This window comes from Gopherus evgoodei, chromosome 1 (genome assembly GCF_007399415.2).
Source record: "Gopherus evgoodei ecotype Sinaloan lineage chromosome 1, rGopEvg1_v1.p, whole genome shotgun sequence".
In the NCBI taxonomy this organism is placed as follows: domain Eukaryota; kingdom Metazoa; phylum Chordata; order Testudines; family Testudinidae; genus Gopherus; species Gopherus evgoodei.
Genome location: NC_044322.1, coordinates 244,302,327 through 244,327,373, shown reverse-complemented (window position 1 = coordinate 244,327,373; position 25,047 = coordinate 244,302,327). Strand labels below are relative to the sequence as shown.

Sequence of the window (25,047 nt, the reverse complement as noted above, 5' to 3'; positions counted from 1 at the left end):
ATCCAGCTCTATGAGAGAAAGTTCATTGTTCATAATGATTCAGTCCTTGGCCTCTCTCTGCTGACGCTGCCAACAAGTGCACCAATTATTAGTTGCTTTTTCTCTAATGCAGACACTAAGGAACTGAACAAAGGCCACTGGCTCATTTCACATAGGTCACTGAACAATCTTCAGATAGTGACTGGTTTCACTTACCAAACTTGCATGGATTCAAGCCAGCAGTCTAGCGGTGACAAGCTTTGTATCTCACTTGCCATCCAGTTTTCAAAATAAAACCTCAGAAAAGTCAAACTCTAAAAAGAACCATGATATTAGCAAAGCACTGCAAAAAGCTTAAAGTTAGATCAACTAAAGCAAGGCAAGCTGTGGCTTATCAAGCTGCGTTAGATAATTCAACAATAAAAAAGCGAGATGAGATATTCAGGATCTCATTAAAACGCACAGGAAAACAATCCCAAGCTCGCAAAAGTTAAAAAGCATGCAGAAGAACAGAGTTATGAACACCTGAGTTAGGAACTGACCAGTCAACCAGACACCTCATTTGGAACTGGAAGTACATAGCCAGGCAGCAGCAGAGACCAAAAAAAAGCCAATACAGTACAATTTTAAATGTAAACTACTAAAAAATAAAAGGAAGGTAGCTTTTTTCTAATAAAGTTTCAAAGCTGTATTAAGTCACTGTTCAGCTGTAAACTTTTAAAACAGCTATGACATTTTGCTTAGAATTAAGAACATTTCAGAGTTATGAACAACCTCCATTCCTGAGGTATTAATAACTCTGAAGTTCTACTGTACTTAAAACTAACTCAATATAAGTATCAGTCAACAGCAAATAAAAGGAGTATGGCAAGTGCATCAATATCATCATGTCAAGAGATTTAATGACCACGTCTAAGGATAAAGAATGTTTTTAAAAGAGAAGGAAAGTGTTAAATTACATGCTCCACCCTGTAGAGAGGCACAGTCAAAAATCTCAAATAGGCTAAGCAGAGGCAGAAGATGATTCAGCTGAGTAGAGGATGTTTATACGGAAAATGTGCATCTGGCAAACTGTACCAGAATGCTCACATAGTGATTCATTGGTGAATTTCCTTAGAAGAGGGATAGTTAAAGCCAAAAGCAGACAGAGCATACGGCAAGCCACAAAAAAGGGAAAGTGAGGACTAGGTGGACAATGCCTGTCCAACCCAACTAAGAATTTACTGAAGCTGGAGGTAGTGAATTGTTCTTTAGCAATGAAGTGGCGGGGATGTTTTTGCATATTAGATATTCATACCGCTTTAAAGACCACCACCAGAAAAAGGTATTAGTCCAGGGAAGTCCTATGGTTCTGTGTTAGACAGTATAGGCACCAACACAGTGGGTGCTCAGAGGCTGGAGCACCCACAGAAAAAAAAATAGCACAGACCCACAGATTGATCAGCTCCTCTCAACCCCCCCCCCTCACCTCCCCACAATCAGGGCAGCCAGTGGTCAGGAGGCACTGACAGGAGGGGCAGGACCAGGGGTGGAGCCTCAGGGGATGGGGGTGGCGTTGGGGGCAGGAAGAGCAGGGTGGGGTGGAGCCTTGGGGGGGAAGGAGTGGAGTGTGGGGCGGGGCCTCTGGGCAGAGTGGAGCTGGAAAACCCCAGGGGAAAGCTGAAAGTCAGGGCCTGTGTTACACAGGTCAGACTAGAAGAACACAGTGACTCCTTCTAGCCCTGAACCTCTGTGCTTGGGGAGGGGGGGCGCTCAGAGGGAATTTCCTCAGCTTCTGTTTTAGTCCGTCACTGAACAGCTCTTGACCCAGCTCTAATACCCCGCCCTGCCCCTTCTCTCCCCCTACATCTCCACCCCTCCCTTTACCCTTCCTTCCCCTGCTCCCTCCCTGCGTGGCACACGGGGGGTGGGAGAGGGATGATGCCCCTGCTCCTCCTATCCCAGCCCCACGCGCACTCACCCCGGCCCTTCCCACGCGCTGGGCTCAGCCCGGCCATCCTAAGGCCCCACCCCGCCTGCAGCCGTCGCACTCACCTCTCGCTCGCGGCGGCGGCAGCTCCTCAGTTTCCCGCCCGCGCGCGCTCGTCCCCGCCCTTTCGAAGGCAGCCGGCTCCGGCCTCTACAGACCAATCACAGAGCGCGCTCCGCTTGGATTGGTCCGGCTGAGCCCCCGTACCGCGAAGGCAGCGGGAGAGAAGCGAACAAAGTAGGCGTTGATTGGCCCGCGTTCCGCCAATGGGCGGTGCCGGGCAGAGGGGAGCGGGGGGCTGCGTGTTTCCGGAAGACGTGGCGGCCGCTTCTGCAGCTGCTTCCAGTCACCTCCCCCCTCCGTAGTTCCCTGCCGCCGCCGCCACCATGATCTCCCTCACCGACACCCAGAGTAAGCGTCCGCCGGCCCGGCTGGGGGCGGGAGCTCTCGAGACGCTGGCGGTTGCTGGGGGCGCTGGCAGGGGGCTCCCGGGGCGGGGGGGTCCTTGAGCGGCACGAGCCTGACGCCACTGCCCCGGGCGGCATCCAGCTCGGGGATGAGCCCGCGCGCTCCTGGCCGCTGCCCTTTGTTCCGGGAGCCGGGGTCTGCGCCGCGCTCTCGTCCCGCTTCCTGTTCGCCGGTGAAGGGGGGTCCCCTGCACCGCTGCTGTGGGCGGGGGAAGGGCCTTGCCGGCTCCAGAGCCTTTTCACCCGTCTCCGGCTGGCAGCCGCCCCGCCGGACACGTGCGCCGGGCGGCCTCTGCATGTCCGGGATCCCTTGGCCCAGCTTCATGCGCCAAACGCGGGTAGTGAGGGGTCTAGGGGGCTCTGTGTGTTGCTATTTACAGTGTGTTTTCAAACGTCTCCGTTCGGCGAGCCAGCACTGCGCTAGTTACCTCCTAATTCAAAAAGGAAAAGTTGTCCCAGCCATATTTACCATTTGGAAGTCTGAATTTTGAGGTGTATCTAACTGTTAGTGTATCCTTTAATAAAACTAGTTGGTTTATAAGCAACAAAATTAAAATTGTGCAGCGTTCGGACTTCTGAAGCAAACTGCAAACATCCCAAGTAAAATTATACAAGCAACCAACATCTGATAAACCAACAAACTGCATGTCATGAAGTAATATCGGTAACAAAACCAAAATCTACTAAAAACAGAAGGCAGAGGGACAGATATTCTTTATATTAAGGCTCTTCTACACTGCTTTGTAAAACCTTTAAAGTGAGCGTAAATGTTATTTATGCCCCGTATTTATGCCCTCATTGCCAGAATGGTGTAAAAGGCCCTTAGTGTAAATGAGAACCAGGCCAAAAGCACAATGTACATTTGCATAAGAACATAAAAACAGCCATAGTGGGTCAGATCAATGGTCCATCTAACCCAACATCCTGCCTTCCAAGTGTGGCCAATGACAGATTCTTCAAAGGAAATGAACAGAACAAGGCAATCATCAAGTGATCCATCCTCTGTCCTCCAGTCCCAACATCTGGCACTCAAAGGCTGAGGGACACCCAGAGCATGAGATTGCATCCCTGACCATTGCTGCTGCTAACTGCTGATAGAGCTATTCTCCATTAATTTATCTTATTCTTTTTTGAGCCCAGTTTTAGTTTTTGCCTTTCACAATAACCCCTGGCAACTAGTTCCACATGTTGACTATGTGAAGAAGTACATCCTTATGTTTGTTTAACCTGCTGCCTGTTAATTTTATTGAGTGACCCCTGATTCTTGTGTTATGGGAAGAGGTAAGTAACACTTCTTTTTTCACGCTCTCCACATCATTCATGATTTTATAGACCACTGTCATGTCTACCATAGTCATTTCTTTTCAAAGCTGTACAGTCCCAATCTTTTCAGTCTCTTCTCATATGGAAGCTGTTTTATACCCCTAATCCTTTATGTTGCCCTTCTCTGTACTTTTTCCAATTCAAATATATCTTTTTAGAGATGGAGTAACCAGAACTGCACTCAGAATTCAAGTTGTAGGTTTACTATGGATTTATATAGTCACATTATGGTATTTTCCATTTTATTATCTATCCCTTTCCTAATAGTTCCTTACATTATCTTTTTTGACTGCTTCTACGCACTGAGCAGATGTTTTCACAGAACTATTCACAAATCCAAAATCTATTATGACTCAAGGTAGCTAATTTGGACCCCATCATTTTGTATGTATAGTTGGGATTACGTTTTCCAATGTGCATTACTTTTTACTTATCAACATTGAATTTCCTCTGCCGTTTTGTTACCCAGTCATCCAGTTTTGTGAGATCCCTTTGTAACTCTTTACATTTTGCTTTGGACTTAACTATCTTAACTAATTTTGTCTCATCCGTAAACCTTGCCACCTCAATGCTTATTCCTTTTTCCAGATCATTTATGAATATGTTGAATAGCACTGATCCCAATACAGATCCTTGGGGAACCTACTATTTATCCATCTCCACTGTGAAAATTGACCATTTCTTTCTACCCTTTATTTCCTATCTTTTAATCAGTTATTGATCCGTGGCAAGACTTACCTCTTATCCCATGACTACCTACATTGCTTAAGAGCCTTTCGTAAGGGACCTTAGAAGTAGACTTTCAGAAAGCCTTTGACACTATATTTTCTTGATCACCCTTGTTCACATGTTTCTTGACACCATCAAAGAGTTCTAATAGATTGGTGAGGCCTGATTTTCCTTTACAAAAACTGTGTTGACTCTTCCCCAGCATATCATGTTCATCTATGTGTCTGATAATTCTGTTCTTTGTTGTAGTTTAAAACAGTTTTCTAGGTATTAAAATGACAGGTTTACTGGCCTGTAATTACCTGGATTGTCTCTGGAGCCTTTTTTAAAATTGGCCTTCTACCTGCTGTCCTTCTGTCATCTGGCACAGGGGCTGATTTAAGCCATAGGTTACATACCACAGTTAGTAGTTTTGAAGGCACTCAGATATGAAATTGCACAACACTTGGGTGAGTATCATCTGGTCCTGGCAATTTATTACTGTTTAATTTATTAATTTGTTTAAAACCCAACTCTGTTGATAACCTCAATTTGGGACAGTTCCTCAGATTTGTCAACTAAAAAGAATAGCTCAGGTGTGGGAATCCTCCCTCACATCTTTTGCAGTGAAAACTGATGCAAAGGATTTATTTAGCTTCGCCACAAGGGCCTTGTCTTCCTTGAATGCTCCTTTAGCATCGTGATCGTGCAGTTGTCCCACTGATTGTTTGGCAGGCTTCCTGCTTCTGATCTACTTAAAAAAACAAAAAATGATAGTAATTGCAATGGCTGTTGAGGGTTGGTCTGTTCTTCTCACCAAGGTGTTGTCACTGCATCTTGTGCAGTATGTTCAGGAATTCATCTCTCATCAGCCTGTGACTAGTATGTTTAGTCCTATGGCTAACAGGTGTCTGGTACATCTTTCAAGACCTGTTTCCTGGTGGTGGTTGATGCTTCATCTCTTTTTCAAAATTCAAATTCATAAGGACATCCATGATGTTTCCCTTTGCTAGTATGAATGGAGTTGGAGAAGAGGGCAGATTCCAATTATAGTCCTCAGTCAGTAAATGATATTTGATATATTTAAGTTTACAGTGAAATGTGGGTGTATACTTTTTGAACATCAGATTAGGGTGTGGATTTTTACAGTATCTTTTAATGGAACATCTAAAATAATAATCTTGTACTTGTAATAGTAGTGTAAATTTAATTAGATCTGGAATGTTTGCAGTCAAAATGAAAATTAAAGCAAATTTTAAATATATGTGCTGTTACAAGTCAGTCCACAGACATATAATTTGGATATCAAATGGTATTAAACAATATTGAGAGAGGAGCTCACAAAAGTAAGGAAGTTAAAGACTACCAGAGTAGATATAGCTACACAGAGGCTTTGTGAAATCTTCTACTATTGCCAGTATTTGGAAATGCTAGAATATATAAGCTACCAATGGTTTTACCCTTGTGCTGTCTGACCAAGATAAGAAGAAACTGGGTATGTCTATGCTGCAATTAAAAACTTGCTGCTGGCATGTGCCAGTTTACTCAGGCTGATGGGGCTTCGGCTAAGGGGCTGTTGTAATAGCAGTGTAGATGCTTGGGCTGGAGCCTGGGTTCTAGGACTCTGCTAGTTGGGAGGCCCCCAAAGTTCAGGCTTCAGTCAGAGCAGGAACCTCCATGCTGCAATTAAACAGCCCCTTAGTCCAAGTGAGTCAGCTGGCACAGGCCAGCTGCAGGTGTCTAATTGCAGTGTAGACCTATCCATTGTGAGTAAAACATTGTCATCTGGTTTACATTAGTGCTAGGACTGGTGAAGCTTTGCTGCTGTTCAAGCAGATATAGAAGAACTTCACGGAAATCTCAGTCTAGATGAGGCCAAAGGCCTAAACTTGCAGCCCTTTGTGTTTTTGATCTTGATCACTGTTGCAGAGAAGTTTCTTCAGGCATCCCTGCTGAAACTTATCTTGCAGTTTAATCTAACATGTCTAATGAACTATAATTTTAAAAACCCAAACTTTGATTTTGAGTGACTTGTTAGTAAATCAGTGATAAAGCTGTGTTTATTTTCATCTACAGAACTTGTGTACACATGCACAATCGTGCTTATATGCTGAACTCTATATCAATATGTAATTTCCAATTTAGTGATGTATTGCACAATATACAGTACATTTCATACACTTACTACTTATAGATCACATCATCAAAGAAGTCTCAGGTAGTTAAAAGCACAACACTTAAGACAAATCGGAAGCTTTAAAATTAACTGTTATCTGAAAACTACTTGAAGCAGGACCCTTCTTTATTTTCCATGCTCATAAAAATTTAACTAGGTAGAATTCGGTATGGCCAGAACTTCCCCCGACATCAAGATAAGAACTAAATGTTTCTACATTTTGCATTAATTTCTGCAGCCTATTCATGTCAATTCTTAATTTGTGAAATAAATTTTCTTATTTGTATGCATTAGTGCTACTTTTTTTACTAACCTTTTTTAATTTTTTTTTTTTTTTTTTGTATTGCAGAGATTGGAATGGGATTAACAGGCTTTGGTGTGTTTTTCCTTTTCTTTGGAATGATTCTCTTTTTTGACAAAGCACTTTTGGCTATTGGAAATGTAAGTGTTTGCTGTTCACATTTTAGTTTATACACAGTTTCAACATGGAAGAGTAGAGTATTTTAAGTACATGATGATTTGTATTAACTATTCCCCTTTGAGATTTTTTTTATCATCAAATGGAAACTGAACCTTGGAAAACAGAATCATAGAAAACTAGGTTTAGAAGGGACAAGGGTCATCTAGTCTAACCACTGCCAAGATGCAGAATTTGTTGTGACTAAATCATCCAAGACAAATGGCTATCCAGCCTCCTTTTGAAAACCTCCAGTGAAGGAGCTTTCATGACCTCCCAAGGGAGTCTGTTCCATTGTCCTACTGTTCTTACAGTTAGGAAGCTTTTCCTGAGATATAATCTAAATCTGCTATACTGACTAAAACAGAATCTGGTATAAAATAATAATATATGGAGATATGCCTATATCATAGAGCTGGAAGGGACCCTGAAAGGTCATCGAGTCCAGCCCCCTGCCTTCACTAGCAGGACCAAATACTGATTTTTCCCCAGATCCCTGAGTGGCCCCCTCAAGGACTGAACTTACAACCCTGGGTTTAGCATGCCAATGCTCAAACCACTGAGCTATCCAAAAGAGAGATTATACTGACTCTGAAAGTTAAGCCAATCCCCCAATCACTCTAAAGATGGTACCACTGAGTCAGACTTGAGTCAGCCACAGTGAAGAAATTTGTGCTGCAGCTGCTTGTGCCACTGATTCTATACATTAGACTTCTTGGATTGACTGTCATGGGTAGGTCTATACAGCAAAGAAAAACACGTGACTGGCCTGTGGGGCTTTTTCATTGCTGTGTAGATTTCCGGGCTGGGACTGGAGCATAGGCTGTAGGACCTTGTGGGGTGGGAGGTTCTCGGAGCTCAGGCTGCAGCCCGGAAGTCTACACAGCAATGAAACAGCCCTGCAGCCCGAGCCCTATGAGCCTGAGTCTGCTAGCACAGGTCAGCCACAGGATTTTCTATGCTGTGTAGACATATCCTCTGACACCTTTTTTACAGTCTTGTATGTAAGGTAGCTTATTAGAATTTGCATATTTATTTCCATCTAAGAACGCTGATATTTTATAACACTAACAAATTTAGACTCTTAACACTTTTCTGAGGTAGGGAAGTATAATTAAGTGAAAATTGCTAATAATAAATTGAAAAAACCACCTCTTGTCTGTGGTCACTAGAAACTTTTACTAGTCAGTGCCTTCATCTTCTGCAGTTTTAAGTTTTCACTTAAAAAATTAAATTTCTTGCTTTTGTAGTAGATTATATTCAGTTCATGTGGAAAAGTTAACGAATGTGATGTTGCCTTTCTAAATCTGACAGTTCCAGTCCTTCCATTTCTGTTCACAGCTTTGCCCATCTGCAGGAGATGAAAACTAACTAGAGGATTGTTGTTTTTCAATTTTTGCTATTCAGAACGCTGTGGGCAGCAGGGGTCAAGTCAGCTTCACTCTGTTGCTACTGCTTGTGGAAGCTAGGAACAGCAGGACAAATGTGGAAGCTGTTCACTGAATGAAAGTCCCAAAATAGATACTTGGAGGTGTGTATAATCACAGAAGCCACTCTCCTCCAAGGTATCAAGAAAGAGAATTTGTATATGGCAAACCATACATAAAATAAATATTTGGAATACAAAAGGAAAAACCAAAAATACAGGGCAGGAGGTAAATAACTCAGTGTAGGGAAAGTGAGATAAAGAGAAAGTAAAGAGCAAACAGAACTGAAGACAACACAAGAAAAGATGTACTATCCTTACGGGAAAGGAAAAAAGTGGAGGGATACCAGGAAGAGAAAAAGATGCAACAGGAGAGTAGAAGAGTAAAAGTGGCATAGTACATGTGTCTTATTCCTTTCAAATGTAGTTGGTGTGGCTTTGAGGGTTTTGCAGCACAAGAATATTTCACTCTAGCTAGTAGGGTTAGTTCTCGGACTGGCAGGTGGCAGTTGTGATTAGAGAAAGATAATTAGACACTGATGGCTGAGGGTCAACTATTGTCAGTGGGACTACTTGGTCAAACAGAGTGAGTAGCATTTATTCTGCAACAGTGATAGATTGCAAAACTAATATCAAAGCTGAGATGTAGTGAAAAACAAGGAGCATCAAGGCTGATACTTTATCTTCAGTTCTTCCCATTATGTTATAATGAATATGCTTAAATATCTATAAAATCATGCATTATGTTGACCCACGACAGCTAAATACAATTATGGATGGTGAGTCGGTGACTTAAAGAAACACTGCCAGGGTAGAGCAAAATATGACCTGCCACTTACTAAGGGTTGTGTACACCAAAAGTTATTAGACAGTCCAAGGCTTCAGCCTTGGTCAGGGACACAATTAGAGTCGTGTCTACATTACAAAATACATGCCTTAATTTTTGGAGATAACTGTTTTCGTAGAGACTCCTGACATGGTTGTATTTGTAATGTAGATGCTTTGTGTATCTAGGGTGACCAGATGTCCCAATTTTATAGGGACAGTCCCAATTTTTGGGTCTTTTTCTTATATAGGCTCCTATTACCCCTGTCCTGATTTTTCACATTTGCTGTCTGGTCACCTTATCTGCAAAATACATTCTAAAAAAAATCTGAAATGTTGTGTGTGGTGGCACTTCATACTTCTACAGTGTGTATCTAATTTACAAACAGTGACGGACAAGGGGTTGAGGTGAATACTTCCACATCATATTGTTTCCAGCTTTTTAGAATGGTTATTAAACATTTGTAAAACTCTAAATTCATTTGGAATACACTCTTTCATTCACTGTTGGATTTGTCTCTGTCTCTTTCAGGTTTTATTTGTGGCTGGCTTGGCTTTTGTTATTGGTTTAGAAAGAACGTTTAGATTCTTCTTCCAAAAACACAAAATAAAAGCAACAGTCTTTTTCCTGGGTGGTGTGCTTATAGTTCTCATTGGTTGGCCCTTGATAGGAATGATCCTTGAAATGTACGGATTTTTCCTTTTATTCAGGTAAGACTTGTTTAAAATGGAGTTCTTCATTGGTATCTTTTTGTTATTAGGAGGAAATGTTTTTGTTAATTAGACAGCATTCACCACTTCCACAACAGTTGTTAAACTGAAATGTCGTCTCTAAGCACACTTTATAATTTATACAAATCCTTAATTTGTATTTCTAACAACCTGGAACTTGATGTATACTAGTTTGATACTTTTTAAAATCAACATTGCCTAAATCTGTTTGATATTTATTACATTGTTTCATATGTGTGAAAAATTGCACTTGACAATTTCACACTCTTCCCACCCCCCAATCAAGCAAGGATTTTTTTAAAGAACCAAAATATCCTTTAGGCCTAAAATGTGGACTATGTCTAATTTACCACCACCCCCAGTAAAAACCCAGCTTAAATCTGAAGAAATATGATGTTCTTCTGAAAAAAACCCACATATTTTATTTAACATTTCCTTCTAGTGTTTGTAACCTTGGTATTGTGCTACTGTATGAGAAACAGAAACTGAAACAGACTTGTTTTCATTATCCAATCACCTTGTCTCATAATGCGTATGCCTAGTATAATCACTTAAAATGGAGCAGCATTTTGTTATATGGTTAACAAAGGTGAGTTATGTAAATCTGAAAAATCATTATTCATATATAGTAAGTTTCATACTCGTGCCTAGCATTCCGAGAAGAAGCCATTCATCATTTTTCTTCATATCACTTCTGACTTGCTAAAATCCGCATCCTTCGGGGAGGAAAAGAGGAAATGTCACACAGATGACACTATAGGCCTTTTTGAACTTAACCCTGAACTTCTGATGAAATCAGAACTATTTAACAGACTCGTGACTCACTCAGTATAGTAACCACTCAAGGTTTTTCCATGGTGCTGCAGTGCAGGTGAAAATTAATGCAGTTGCTGTGGAAGTCAAAGGAAATGTGACTTGGATCATAATATTTTTAATTCACTTAATTTGGATGTATAGTCCTATATTTAAACACTTAAGTTGGGAATTTCAAAAGCGCTCAATATTGACCTGCCTTTGCTCCTCCTGAAGTCAATGGAATTTTTATTGTTGACTTCAGTGAGAGGTGAGTTATGTGAAAAGCAGAATGCTTTTAAAAAGTCCCATCCTTAGATCTTCCCTTTTTTTGTTGGTCCAAGTTCTTTCATCCTTAACTTGCAAAGTATTACCACAAATGTTTTGCAAATGGTTATGCATTGATCTAAGATTTCCTTCAGTAATTGGTATGTTAACAAAGAGGCAGTTTTGCTTTAGTCACTTGTAAATTGTTTCTTAAATTTTGTTTTAAAATTGTAAAAGCACATGTTGATATGTACCTCATCATATCTTTAGGGAATAATAATTACAGTTCCATGTCTGTCACAGAGGTCATGGATTCTGTGACTGTGGCAGTGGTCCCTGGCCGACCGGTGCAGCCGTGGTCCGCTAGCCTCAGCAGTGCTCCCTGACCAGCCGGGCAGAGCAGCCACAATCCACAGCCCCGGGCAGCAGTCCCCAGCCAGAGCGGCCAGAGCAGCCACAGCCCTGGGCAGTTCATTGTCTGTTACCTGTCCATGACTTTTATTAAAAATACGATGACTAAATCATAGCCTTATTCATAATATGAATAATTTCAAATTGCTTTGGTAACACTTGAAAGCTTTAAAAGCAGCAAAGTACATTGTAAAAAAAATCTGAAATGTTGTGTGTGGTGGCACTTCATACTTCAACAGTGCTTGCTGTGTGACAGAAGTTTAATGTATATGAAAGAACAGTCTCCAAAGAAATGAAGCGACTGGCTAAGGTCAATGCACACAGAGTCCTACCACAGTCTTTTAAAGGAGATCAATTAGATGATTTATTAACTAAGAAACATTAAAGAGCTGTCATAGTCTTACTTTCAAACCTAAAAGACTTTGACGCATAAAACCACTTATCTTTAATTTAACTCTTTTCTTGACACTTGGAAAATCTAAAATTTGTTCTAAAACAAGCAGCTGCTATTTCTTAGCCCATCTCCACCATGGTGCTGCATTTGTTATATCATGCTGACTTTCGTAACACAGTACAGTATCAAAAAATAGGTGTATCTCCTGCATAATCAAATAGGAAGAATAAACTCTTTCACACATCAGTCTAAAATGTCCAAAAAAACTCCACAGGAAATAACTGGCCAAATGCATAGCTTTTTACGTAAACTTTCCTTTTAAAATTTGCTGTAGTAGTCCCCATTGGAATTACAGTAGAACCTCACAAGTTCTCACATAGCTAATCTGTATATCTGAGAATTTATTCAAACAGCTCTACTCCTACTTCTCAGCAAATATCTAATAAATGGCTGCTGTACTGAGGCCTTCATTACCGTATATGCTCGATCATAAGCCGGTTCTTTTATAAGCCGACCCCCACCCCCACCCCCACCACCACCCAAGATGGATAAGTAAAAATGGAAAATTTTTATAACCTGTTCATAAGCCTACCCTATAATTTAGGGGTCAGCAAACTTTGGCTCCCCGGCCATCAGGATAAGCCGCTGGGGGACCAAGATGGCTTGTTTACCTCGAGCGTCCGCAGGCACGGAGGTAAACCTAAGTAAACAAAGTGTCCTGGCACGCCAGCTGCTTATCCTGACGGACTGGGACAGCAACTGGTGGGGAAATTTTTTGTGGGGGAGAAGCTGGGAGTCAGGGGAGTAACCCATGTGACAACTCCCCACATCACCCCACCCCTAGCCCAGGACCTCCACACACTCCCCATCCCATTGCTTCCCACCTTATCAGAGGAGGATGTCTCTGACCTGGCTGGAGCCGCTCCAGCGGCTGGGCAGTACGGCCGCAGCCTGCTCCAGCGGGCCAGACCAGGCGGCGTGGCCACAGGCTGGGCTGGGCGGCATGGCCGCAGCATGCTCTGGGGGGCAGGGCCGAGCGGCATGGCTGCAGCCAGTCAGCGAGCCCCGGAGCTGCAGCTGCTTTGGAGGCTGGGGGGAGAGCAGCATGGCCAGAAGTGGAAAGACTCTGGCCCCCCCTCTTCCCTTCTGTCTCTGCTGGCTGTGCTGCCTCTCCTTGCTCCCTCTGTTGGGAGGAGGGGCTGTGTCCCACCTCTCCCTCTCTGTACCCATTCATAAGCCGACTCCCATCTCTGGTGCTTCCCTTTTTTTACTAAAAAAAATTTGGCTTATGAACAAGTATATACGGTACTTTATAAAATGCATTTGCACTACATTAATGATACACTATAAACCAGCAAGTAGATTAAAGAAACTTGTCAGAACAAGTGAACAGATGGTATTTTAATGATACAGCCTTTGTTGTTATTATTTGCTTGTTAAATTGCCAGATTTGGTAATCTGCAATGAGAGTCCCAGGTTACTCAGTAAGTTTCCGAAAACTTTAAACATTGTGAGAGAATTTCTTTCCCGTTAAAACATCAAATCAGCCCATGCATCTGTCATAATGTACCATAGTGTCAGCTTCTGAAATAATTTAATCCTATAAGGTGGGCATAAAAATAACTGGTGAAATTTATATCTACTAAATATTGGTGGGATTTTCAAAAGTACTCCAATTGTTAGGATTGCTGGCCCCAGTGATCCTCAATGTACTCCAAACTCACTTAGGTACTTTATAAAATCCTACTCTATCGGATGAGATTTTCAAAACATTTTTAAAGGGGGGGAAAGCTTTTGAATATTGTATTTTTTCCTGCCACTTTTCTCCTCCTCCCATCCTAAATTAGCAGATCCCATATATAATGTCAGAACTTATTTTCTACTCACAAGCTACAAGTAATTTTTTTAATGCAGTCTCATTTCAAATAACTCATTCCTTCATCCAGTCTAATATGTGAGAATAATGTCATGTCATGTTGGACCTATGTAACTTCAGAATCTTTTTCTTTAAAGGGGTTTCTTTCCTGTGGTGGTTGGTTTTATTAGAAGAGTGCCAGTCCTTGGATATCTCTTGAATTTACCTGGCATAAGCCCGGTAAGTATTCATCTACTTAACATTAAGTTGGAATCTTTTTGTTCAATCCATAGTGGCTATAGATTTAGCAAATAATAATGCAGAAATACTATGCACATAGTCATAGAGCAGTAAATGGTTACTGTGTATGGTTTTGGTACAGTTCTTGCACCATACGAGTCATATTCAATCCTAAAGAAAAGATTGAAATGAAACGAATTCCCACTGAAGCCTCAAAAGTAGAGAGACTTATAGCTGATTATCCCTGCATTATTATACTCAAGTTTTGAATGCATATGCATGTTACAAATGCCAATGATCTGAGACTCTATTATTCGTGTACACCAGTGGGTCAAAAATAATGTTAGTAGTTTTAATTCTGACTTAGGTTTTTATGTTTGATCTACTTTATTTTGCGTAAATTAAACATAAAAAAGCCCCAGAGTAATTTCAAATTGCTCTCTTTCAGACTAGCACAGACTTTCAAAGTGAGTCAAAAATATGCCTAGTAACTGTCTCTAGGCACCAGCATCCTTTGTGTAGGTCCTTTGATAACATATTAGTAAATTGATTCTTTGAATGAGATCTGTGGGTATAATTCATTGGTCTAATTCATAATGCCAGAAGAACAATTGTGATGTAGCATGTTGTTGGCTGTAATTAGAGCCTTGTCGATGTTAATGCAGGTATAATAAGGAAATAGACTAGATGTATTATTTTTTACTATATGGTAAAGTGAAAACGTTGGATCCATAAACTTTCATGTGATACATAATCATTTATCTAATTAATACTTATTCAGGTCCACTTTGCTTGGGATAAATTTTGCCATTTACTGAGATCTGTGTTTTTCACATTTGCCATTCTTTTAATGAAATATTCAGGGAATAGAAGAGAAGCAAATAGCACCAGAGAGAGGGTAACCTAGGATTTGTACTGTGCATATGTCTCTTTGTATTTGGAAATTTGTAACTTTAAGTGTTTTAACCTTAGTCTTGAAAGCTACCGTTTAATACATATATTGTAAAATTCAGAAGCTGTATAATTAAGGGCTTGGCTACACTGGAGAGTTGCAGCGCTGGTGGTGGGTTTACAGTGCTGCAACTTACTCACCATCCACACTTGCAAGGCACATACAGCGCTGCATCTCCCTGACTGCAGCGCTGGCTGTACTCCTGCTCTGCCTGGGGTATAACGATTGCAGCGCTGCTCTGCCAGTGTGGCCACCAAAAGCGCTGTAATTGGCCTCCAGAGGTATTCGGAGGTATCCCAGAATGCCTGTTCAGCCACTCCCAGCAGCACTGCAAATGTGGCCACACTGCAGCGCTTTCCCTTCACAGCTGTACGAAGACAGCTGTAACTCCCAGCGCTGAACAGCTGCAAGTGTAGCCATACCTTAAGACATACAAAGTCCAGTTTGCAAAGATTGATTCATTTTAAAGTTCCAAGTTCATCTGTTTGAATGTTGTAGTCTAACAGTCCCAGGCCAAGGTCTGGCTCATGATCCATGATCAATTGCATGTTCCACTCGGCAGTTGATCTTACCTATATATATAAATTGATCTTAATGGGGTTAAATCCTGTTTAAAAAGATAATTGTCAATGTTTTATTCAAAGCCTACGTAGGCTCAGAAGAGAATCCACAGTAATGGTCAGTTGAAATATCTTATTTGGTCTGTTAATGCATGAGTGGCTGATATTTTTTTCTTTTAGTTAATTGTTTTATTTTGGCCATTAAGCTAGCAGTGTTACCTGCATTTTTTTAATTTATGTTTTCATTCTGTTGCATCTTCATGTTGCACCGTTAATATCCATGAAAAACATATCATGCAGAAACACAAATTGCAATGTAAGATATTTTTAATGTTTACAAATTTATAAATCTCATGAGACCTTGGTGAGTACTATTTGACTATAATCATTTTGAGTCTCCTACTCAGTGTTCACAAGTACCAATTTATATTTCTGAGATAGCATTTTGAATGTACATGCATAAACATGTGCAAGTAACTTTTTTTCTCTCTTCTTTCCTACAGCTTGTCGATAAAGCTGGAGAAAGCAACAACATGGTATAATGACAAGTGGGCAGAAGGCTGGTTCTAAATTTATTGTATTATTTATAAGGCTTTTGAAGAATATTCAGCACAAAGATTAAATTGTGTACAAAGGAAAAGCTTGTAACATTCTTTATATAAAAGTTTAATTTAAAATGTATAGTCAACAAAATACATAATTAGACAAGAAGCTCAGCAAGCATGCTTCTGAGACAAGCTACTCCAAGAATTTGGGAAGTAAACCGAAGAGGTGAAAGTCATGGGATAACCCATGCTACAACTGTTCAAGACTGTTTTTAATGTTTTTTGGAAAATATGCTAAACATAACAAACCCTCGTGGAGCTAACGGTGCCTGTACTTTACCTCCTTATTTTGAAGGTTTGGTAAAGTGCACAGGTCTTTATTTTTAAGGCGTTCCCCTCCTACCTACCCAACCCACCACTGCCACCCCCCCAAAAAAAAAGCAGGGGTGCAGGGCAAAAAATATTACCTGTTTAACAAAAGATGTCTTTCTTGCATGAAAGTTAAGATGGATAATCATTTTTAAGTATATGTAACAACAAAGGGAACCCCGCTACACTTCTACTGTAAACTTTTTTTTGTAAATATGTGGCTAAAATAAAACTTCATTGTTATCTTCATGTTTCATAGCCAAATGTAAGTTGATTGGATTTGCCTTCAGTTTTGGAATATGCAAAAGGTCAGTCTTTACTAACTTCATTCTAAAAATGCAATTGGTTCCGAAGTTGTAAGTTTAGCTGGGAACTCTTGAAAGTGACTTACACTCCTTTGGATTCTTTTTCTCCTTGACTCATGTTACGTGTGCACATCAAGATGAGGATGTAGCTCTTTATCGCTGAATAAACTTTTTGCATATCCTGTTTAGTTCATGAAACAATATATTTGGTTTTACACAAACCCTGTGAGATATACGCTGCTCAAATATGAAACATGTTGTTAAATAGTTGGAAGCCCAGGCTTCTTTTTGCCATAGGACTACAAGTTACAAATCATAGTTTTTACAGTAATAAAATGAAAACTTTAAACTCTGTGTGAGAGTTTCTGGAAAATTGAATTGAACAAATTAACTGAAAAACAAATGCCACTCTGTCTATTTATATGACTTAATTGCTGCTTGATTTCAGTCATTTTTAAATTATTTATCCTGTCAATCATGATCAGGCATCTGTGGAGCATATATCTGATTTGGACTATAATTTTCTTTGGCCTAAATTGAGGTAAATGAAGATGGCATATTAAAGTGCGTGTTGTGATTTTTCTAATTTTGTTGGAATGTCTGACATGCATTTCCAATAAATCTAGATTCATAGTATTTTTCATCTAAAGAGAGCAGCAAGTAACTTGTATCTGTGCAAAGGTTGACTTTAGCAGTTTCTCAGAATTTTTTGACTCAAGTAGTTATAGTCTCATCAGTCTAATAAGTCATCCTTTTGCAAAGTTAAAAAATACCAAACTAATTTTTTATAATGTTTTTAAGATGGGATAAGCCATCACATACAAAATATACATGTTTGGAAATAGTTTAAAAACATCTTTGCATATGTGGTGGGTTTCCAATTGTAGATGTGTCAATCACCATGGATTATTTTCTAAACGTCCCCATTTACTTTGTTTTCTTCTGGCGAACAAGGTAGTGGAAGGTAAAATGCAAAACACTTTGGGAGCAAAATGAATAGGGCAATAGCCTAGTAGCCCAGTCCATCTTTTAAGTGTAGTCAGTGCGCATTATGGCTTTTAAATTTTAATAATGAAAGAACTTGGTTGTGAGTTGGGTTTTTTTGGTTTGTTATATTCCTGATGGCATGTGTATTAATTTACAAACAGGACTAAATATGACTTGTGGCTCCTACCTCGAGAAGAATCAATTTTAATTGCTCCTGTGTATCTGTTCTGTTTCAAGCAACACCTTTCTAACACAAGTTAAATTTACTTTCTGAACAACCAAATGGGCTTGAAATACTAGTCTGCCTCATGGGAATCAAGGACTTTTTTTCTTTTTAAATCAGACAATGTTACTTCATTTACAATAGATGTGGAAAAATGCCAAGGTCTTTACTCTTGTCTTCTAAAAGGTAATCTGAAGTACAAAAGCTGGATTGTACTACATGACTGTGTTCTGTAGTCGTTTTTGGAAGAAAATTGTATGATAAACTTATGCCAAGTACATTCTTCCACAAGAACTTTGGACAGAATCTTTAAGATGTGATAATGTCTTGCTGTTTCATGATCTCTCAGCCCTTCAGTGAAACACAGAGGTCTGCAATTCACCTCACTTTTGCTTCAATTCACAGTTATACATCAAGTATCCTCACAAGTGGTGCTCGTTTTTTTTGTCAGGAATGAGACTAACAAATATACTACTCAACTGAGAGGGGACAACATTGTGTGTAGCATTTAGCAGTCTGTATCCCTCAAAGTAACATAGTCTTAAAGACAAACATCAGTTTTGCCAAGTACCTGTAAGTGATGGGGAAGAAGTCAAAACTACTCCTTAGCCTTAAGTGTTTCTGTCATTGCAAAAATGTATCTTCTGTAACAGAAACATATTTGGAGCATTTCCTCTTTTAAATGTAATTTATAATTGCTGCATTAAGGCTCACTAATAGATCTATCCTGAGCAGATGAATACTGTAAATACACTTGTCATACCTTGAATAAATGAGTACTTTTTTCTATTAATTGTTCATGTCTTTTTATTTTTTAACTGCCATGTCTTCAAAGAAAATATTCTATGCCATTTTGCTTGCAGGAAGAGGGACACTGCAGTTCTCATCTGTTGCTGGATTGCATAGTGGAGCATATGGAGTCTGGAATGAATGTCTTGTATTAGATCTTTGGAGTATTGTTGTAGTCATGTTGGTCCCAGGATACTGGAGAGACAAGATGGGTGAGGCAATATCTTTTATTGAACCAATAAAGAGACAAGCTTTTGAGCTGCACAGAGCTCTGTGTAACTGGAAAGGTCATCCACCTTGTCTCTTTTTTGTATTAAATCTGTCAGACAAGCATTTCTTAGGTAGGCATCCCCATTGCTACTGTTAATATCATCTTGGTATTTAACCAAATTTCTTAACTGACACACTTTTTACACCAGTCAAAGAAGCAGTGTGGTCCAGTGGTTAAGGTACTCAACTGAGACTCAAGAGGCCTATGTTCCATTCCTTGCTCCATCACTGATCTACTGGGTAACCCTAGACAGCTCACTTCCCATCTTTCTGTTACCCTAAATAGAAAAAGGCTGGAAGAGGAATGTTTACACAGCAAAGGAAAATCTCTGGGTGGCATGTGCCAACGGGCTTGGGTTACAGGGTTGTTTCATTGCTGAGTAGACTTTCAAGCTTGGGATGGAGCCCAACTCGGGGACTCTCCCGCCCAGCAGGGTCCGAATCCCGCAGGCCTGAGTTGGCTGGCAAAAGCCAGACACAGATTTTTCTTTGCTGTGTAAACATACCCTTAGCCCTGGTCTACACTACAGGGTTAGGTCAAAATTTGCCGCATTAGGTCAATTTTATAACGAATGCGTCTACACAAGCAACCCCGTTCCATCGACCTAAAGGGCTCTTAAAATTGATTTCTGTACTCCTCCCTGGCGAGGGGAATAGCGCTAAAATCAACCTTGCTGGGTTGAATTTGGGATAGTGCGGACACAAATTGTCGGTATTGGCCTCCGGGAGCTATCCCAGAGTGCTCCATTGTGATCATTCTGGAGCACTTTGAACTTGGATGTGCTAGCCAGTTACACAGGAAGAGCCCAGGGAACTTATGAATTTCATATCCTGTTTGATCAGCTTGGTAAACTCAGCAGCACAGGTGACCATGCAGTCCCCCCAGAACTGTAGAGCGTAGAATGTTTCTACACTCCCCCATCATCTCCGTCCCTGAGGTTATCGCAGATTAGAAAGTGAAAAAAATGCACTCACAATGACATGTTTTCTGAGCTTGTGCAGTCCTCCTGCACTGATAGGGCACAGCTGAATGCACAGAGGCATTCAGTGGCAGAGGGCAGGAAATAATTAAGTGAGCACGAAGAGCAGAGGCAGGATGTGATGCTGAGGCTAATGGGGGAGCAAACGGACATCATGAAGCATCTGTTGGAGCTGCAGGAAAGCCAACAAGAGCACAGATCTCCCGCTGCATCCACTATAGAACCACCTACCCGCATCCCCATGTTCCATAGCCTCCTCACCCAGACACCCAAGAACGCAGAGTGGGAGGCTCCGGGCACTCAGCCGCTCCATTCCAAAGGATGGCCCAAGTAACAGAAGGCTGTCATTCAAACTATTTGATTTTTAGTGTGGCTATAATAAGCAATGTAGCCTTGTCCTTCCCTCCTCCCCCACCCCATCCGGGCTACCTTGTCTGTTATCTCATTTTGTTTTTTAATTAATAAAGTAAGAATGCATGGTTTCAAAAAAATAGTTACGTTATTTTGAAGAGGGGAGGGTGGTTGGCTTACAAGGAATTAAAATAAACAAAGGGGGTGGGTTTGCATCAAGGAGAAACACATACAACTGTCACACCGAAGCCTGACTAGTCATGAAACTGGTTTTCAAAGCTTCTCTGATGCACAGCATGCCTTGCTATGCTCTTCTAATCGTCCTGGTGTCTGGCTGCTCAAAATTGTATGCCAGGCACTTTGCCACATCCTCCCACCCCATCATAAATGTCTCCCCCTTACTCTCACAGATATTATGGAGCACACAGCAAGCAGCAATAACAGTGGGAATGTTGGTTGTGCTGACATGTGACCAACAGCGCCAGCAAGCTTTTAAATGTCCAAAGGCACATTCTACCACCATTTTGCACTTACTCATGCTTGCCGTGGTATGGCATCTGCATGGGAAACCCAGGAAAAAAGGCATGAAATGATTGTCTGCTGTTGCTTTCAAGGAGGGAGGGGTGACTGATAACATGTACCAAAAATCACCTGCAACAATGTTTTTGCCCCATCAGGCATTGGGAGCTTAACCCAGAATTCCAATGGGCAGCAGAGACTGCAGGAACTGTAGGATAGCTACCCACAGTGCACCGCTCTGTAAGTCAATGCTAGCCACGGTAGTGAGGACGCACTCTGCCAACTTAATGCACTTAGTGTGAACATATGCAATTGACTGTATAAAATCGATTTCTAAAAATTGACTTCTGTAAAATTGACCTAATTTAATAGTGTAGACATACCGTTAGCTAGTTCTTGTCCAAGAACTGACAGTCTGTGCTTGTACAGTGCCTAGCACAATGTGGCCTCAGTCTCAGGCTCTAGGTGCTACTGTAATATAAATACAGTAATTGTTACATTCAAACATCATGATGGAATGTTTTAATGATATAAATGCTAAACCTACTTGTGGGTCATTTAATTTGAGATGGGTAGTGTGTCCCAACTATGACCATGGCATGCCCATAGCTATGTTTCCAGCTGCAATGATGTCAAGAAACTTGTCTTGCATCTAAAGGAAAGATCTAAATAAAGGCTGGGCTATCTTAGAATAACAATTAAATAATCATTTCTTGACAAATTCCATTTGGCCCATAGCTACAAAATATCCATCATTTTTTTCTAACTGAAATACTGAACAGGCAGGGCTGAGGAAAACAGCCAACAGCATCAGATTAGCTAACTTATCTGTTCTCCAAAATGGGATAAATGCCTAGTTGGTTAATGAGGACAATGTGAATGTATGGCTCAAAATACAGATTAAATGTTAATTAAAACCAATCATTCCTGATACAAATAAAAATCTTAATTTTACTCTTGGTACCTCCATCCCTTTATTAGAATGGGAGGTGGAGAATAGCTTAATGAAACTACAGAATTTCAGGTATTGAACAGAGATGACATCAATTGATTTTAAACAGGAAAAGTGAACCCTCAACCTGCTTGGAAACATATAACACTTTTTTAAAAGAATAGGAGGACCCAATTTGACTCACTTTCCAGGTTGAGGATATACAAATATACTATTTAAAACTTGAATGAAATACCTATTAGAGACTATTTGGCACAGCTTTTGCTTAGCTCCCACCAATGATAAAAATAAGCAGTGGTTTATGCTGTGACTTTTGCAAAGCATATCATAACCCTGTGGTTAATGATCCCTTAAAGAAGAGCGCTTCTAAGTGCCTCAGCACTCAAACTCAGTCACAGTGTCTTGAGTTTTGTTATTTAAATTGTTATACAGGGTACTGTCCTTTAGATTGTATTTCAGGATAAACACACATTATGCTCCCTCTGCTAAGGGATCCTGCTCCACAGTGATCTTCTTTCCACCATGCTAATTTAAGAGTATTGATTATCTGCCAAAGCAGCTTTCATATTCATGTGAATTTGCGGAGAAATGACAGCATTGATGTAAAGCAGTTGTTGTGGTGCTCTTCAACTTGAATTGCCTTTTTATTTTGTATGGACACTTCTATTCTTTTTTTAATGTTTGGCTCTATATTAATAACAACTGACCATATTTAGGATCTGTTTTTCAAAGATGGGTGTATTTTTCTGTGGTGATACAAGTGCATGTGCCTGATTTATACTTTCATATAATCCATGTTTGTTTGGGGGTATTTATGCTTCGGTGCTGAAATTTAGTTTAGTGGTGCTGTGTGAGATTCAACAGATGTTATGTCCCACTGCAAATGTGGCTGCGTTTTAGTAGAGGGTGAGATGACTTCCTCTTGTATGAATAAATGATTCTCTTATCGGCTGCAGTGCAAAAGGGCCAGAAAACAAGAGAAATAATAGGCCCCTATATCCCAGGGATGGTGTGAGACTTATTTAATGTACGTAAATCACTTTAAGTTCCTACTTGTCGTTATAAACTAGGTTTGACACACACCCCCAGCCCATGGTGAGTTATCAGGGCAGCACGCATATGAGTAAAAATGTGGGTGCTTTGCAATTTGTCTCTTAGCACTCAGTCTTGAATCTTTACCCAGGCTCAAACTGTCTCTGGTGCAGGTTTTTCCTACATACAGCACAAGCAACTCCCTTCAGTGGGTTGCCTTTCAGATCATCCCATCAAAGGGGTGGGAGGCAGGGAGGGAGAGTATTATTGCTCACCCCCTGCCCTGCAGATTGGGGAGGGACTCTATTCCCTCATTTCCAGCTTTAGTCCAGACCCTAATAAGAGATATCGGAATTTCTAGCATAGGGGAGGTACTAGACACTGACCCAGAGCCAGTCAAGTTGCTCTCAGCTGAGAATGGCTCTGAGCACATACATGGAGGCAGTGCCATACTTACGCAGCTGGGGGAGCCAAAGGGAACAGAAAAGCCTCCTGCTATCTCCCCGCAAGGAAATACTTGCCCGTCACACTCCCAACCCAGGGGTGAGGGACAGCAGCACCATTGGGCAGACAAAGAGGGGCATAGAGACTCAATAGCTTGGGATGTGGGGTGGGAAGGAGGTGACAGAGACCCTGTTGTGCTGGGAGAAAATGAGGGTGTGCTACAAAGGGCCCCAGGCGTACAGGACAGAGGGAAGGACACAGAGAGTCCTCTGGTGTGGGTAGCGTGCCAGTCTGAAGTAAGAAAACCAAAACAACTGGGACCTGGGGGATGATCCTGAGCCCGTGAAGCAGGACTGAGCCCCTTTACAGATTCTTCAGGACAGCTACCTCAAAAAAGGGATGATCCTGGGGAAACCTGGACAGGTGGCAACCCTAGCATGTGGGGGAGAGAATGGGATACATAGAGACAGCCCCAGGAGAGGGGTAAGAAGTGAGTGCACAGTCCGAATGTATGTGCATGTAGCGGGGGGACGGGCAGAAAATGAGGGCTACCCAGTGCTTCTGGTGTGAATGTTGGGTATTGAGGGTACACAGATCCTCTAAGGCAGTGGTTCTCACCCTGTGGCCCATGGGCCCCTTGCGGCCCTATCAGCACACAGCTGCGGCCCATGTGACATCCTCAGGGCCATACAGGTAATATCTGTATGTGCATGCAGCCCACATAACACAGAGAGAGCTGCATATGCAGCCCACAATGGTAAATAGGTTGAGATTTACTGATTTAGGGTCAGAATGAGGGAATGCAGAGGTCAGGGAAAGAGGGAGGCAATCAGAAACCCAGTGGGCATGAAAGAAGCAATCTTAGAGCAGGAAAGAGAACACAACTTGGCAGGGTGGGATTGAAGCTGGTTGAGATGCCCCCACACACTTTGAACACAGCAAAAGTCTCCTATCTTCATCAGCAGACTAGCTTTGCAATTAAGGTACGGGAGTGCGACTTGGGCTTCTTGGATTCTATTCCTGACTCTGCCACTAAATTTGTGTAATTCTGGGGAAACTATTTAACAGTTCCAGGCAGTGCTTTGCCCATTTGTCAAATAGGGCTAGCACATCCCTCCAGGAATGTGAGGCTAAATTCATTAATGTTTGCTCAGGGGCTTAGACATGAGGAGTGACATAGAAAAGTATATGGAGAAATCATGTAAAATGTAAGATAGCAAAGGAAAAAAAGAAGTTACTGGGTGCTCCTGAAAACACTAGATGGGTATAGCCAACCATCTGGGCTCCCTCTAAATAAATAGATAGAGGATGCAGGGAGATGACAGTTGTGAGTGGAAGAGTAGTGAGAGCCACTGGAAAATTTCACGGGTTTCAAAAAGCATCTGAACTGATCCAAATATCTGAAGCTTCTGTAATTAGTGTGTGCATGTATACATTGCTTTCTGTTGTGCAAGTTCTAAGGCAGTGTACAGTTTTGCAACATTGAAGTCAGTTCTGTACATGCTCTTAAATGTAATTTTTGTACTATTGTTACTAGTTTTTGTGTACTTTTATGTTTTTTCCGCCAATGTTAAGGCTTTTCTTTGTTCCACACCCCTATTACCTCATTGTGATGAAACATCATAAAATGTTATAGTAATGTCAAAATCAATGTGTGGGGAGTAGGGAATGTAGGATTTAGTGGATTTTTTTGTCTTCTTTTTTTTGGCCAGGCTTTGATCTTGCAATTGGAGCTACTAGCACAGATT

General features: G+C 41.1%; 2 protein-coding genes across 3 annotated transcripts in view; one reads left to right on the top strand and one right to left on the bottom strand.

Annotated features, from left to right (window-relative positions):
• Positions 1-2,128, bottom strand: part of RECQL (RecQ like helicase) — a 30,674-nt gene extending 28,546 nt beyond the window's left edge. The window contains exons 1-2 of one of the 2 annotated variants that reach the window (XM_030541571.1): positions 2,014-2,128; positions 196-293 (exon numbers count right to left, since the gene is read on the bottom strand). The gene's annotated coding sequence lies outside the window, so the exon portion shown is untranslated. The remainder of the gene's footprint in view (positions 1-195; positions 294-2,013) is intronic. The other variant, XM_030541581.1, reaches the window with a different exon arrangement.
• An 86-nt stretch (positions 2,129-2,214) lies between these two features.
• On the top strand, positions 2,215-18,755 carry GOLT1B (golgi transport 1B). The gene is made up of 5 exons (XM_030541593.1): positions 2,215-2,359; positions 6,972-7,063; positions 9,863-10,041; positions 13,940-14,021; positions 16,037-18,755. Exons 1-5 carry the CDS (start codon positions 2,335-2,337, stop codon positions 16,073-16,075), a joined length of 417 nt encoding a protein of 138 aa, XP_030397453.1. The 5' UTR covers positions 2,215-2,334; the 3' UTR covers positions 16,076-18,755.
• Positions 18,756-25,047: the final 6,292 nt, after the last annotated feature.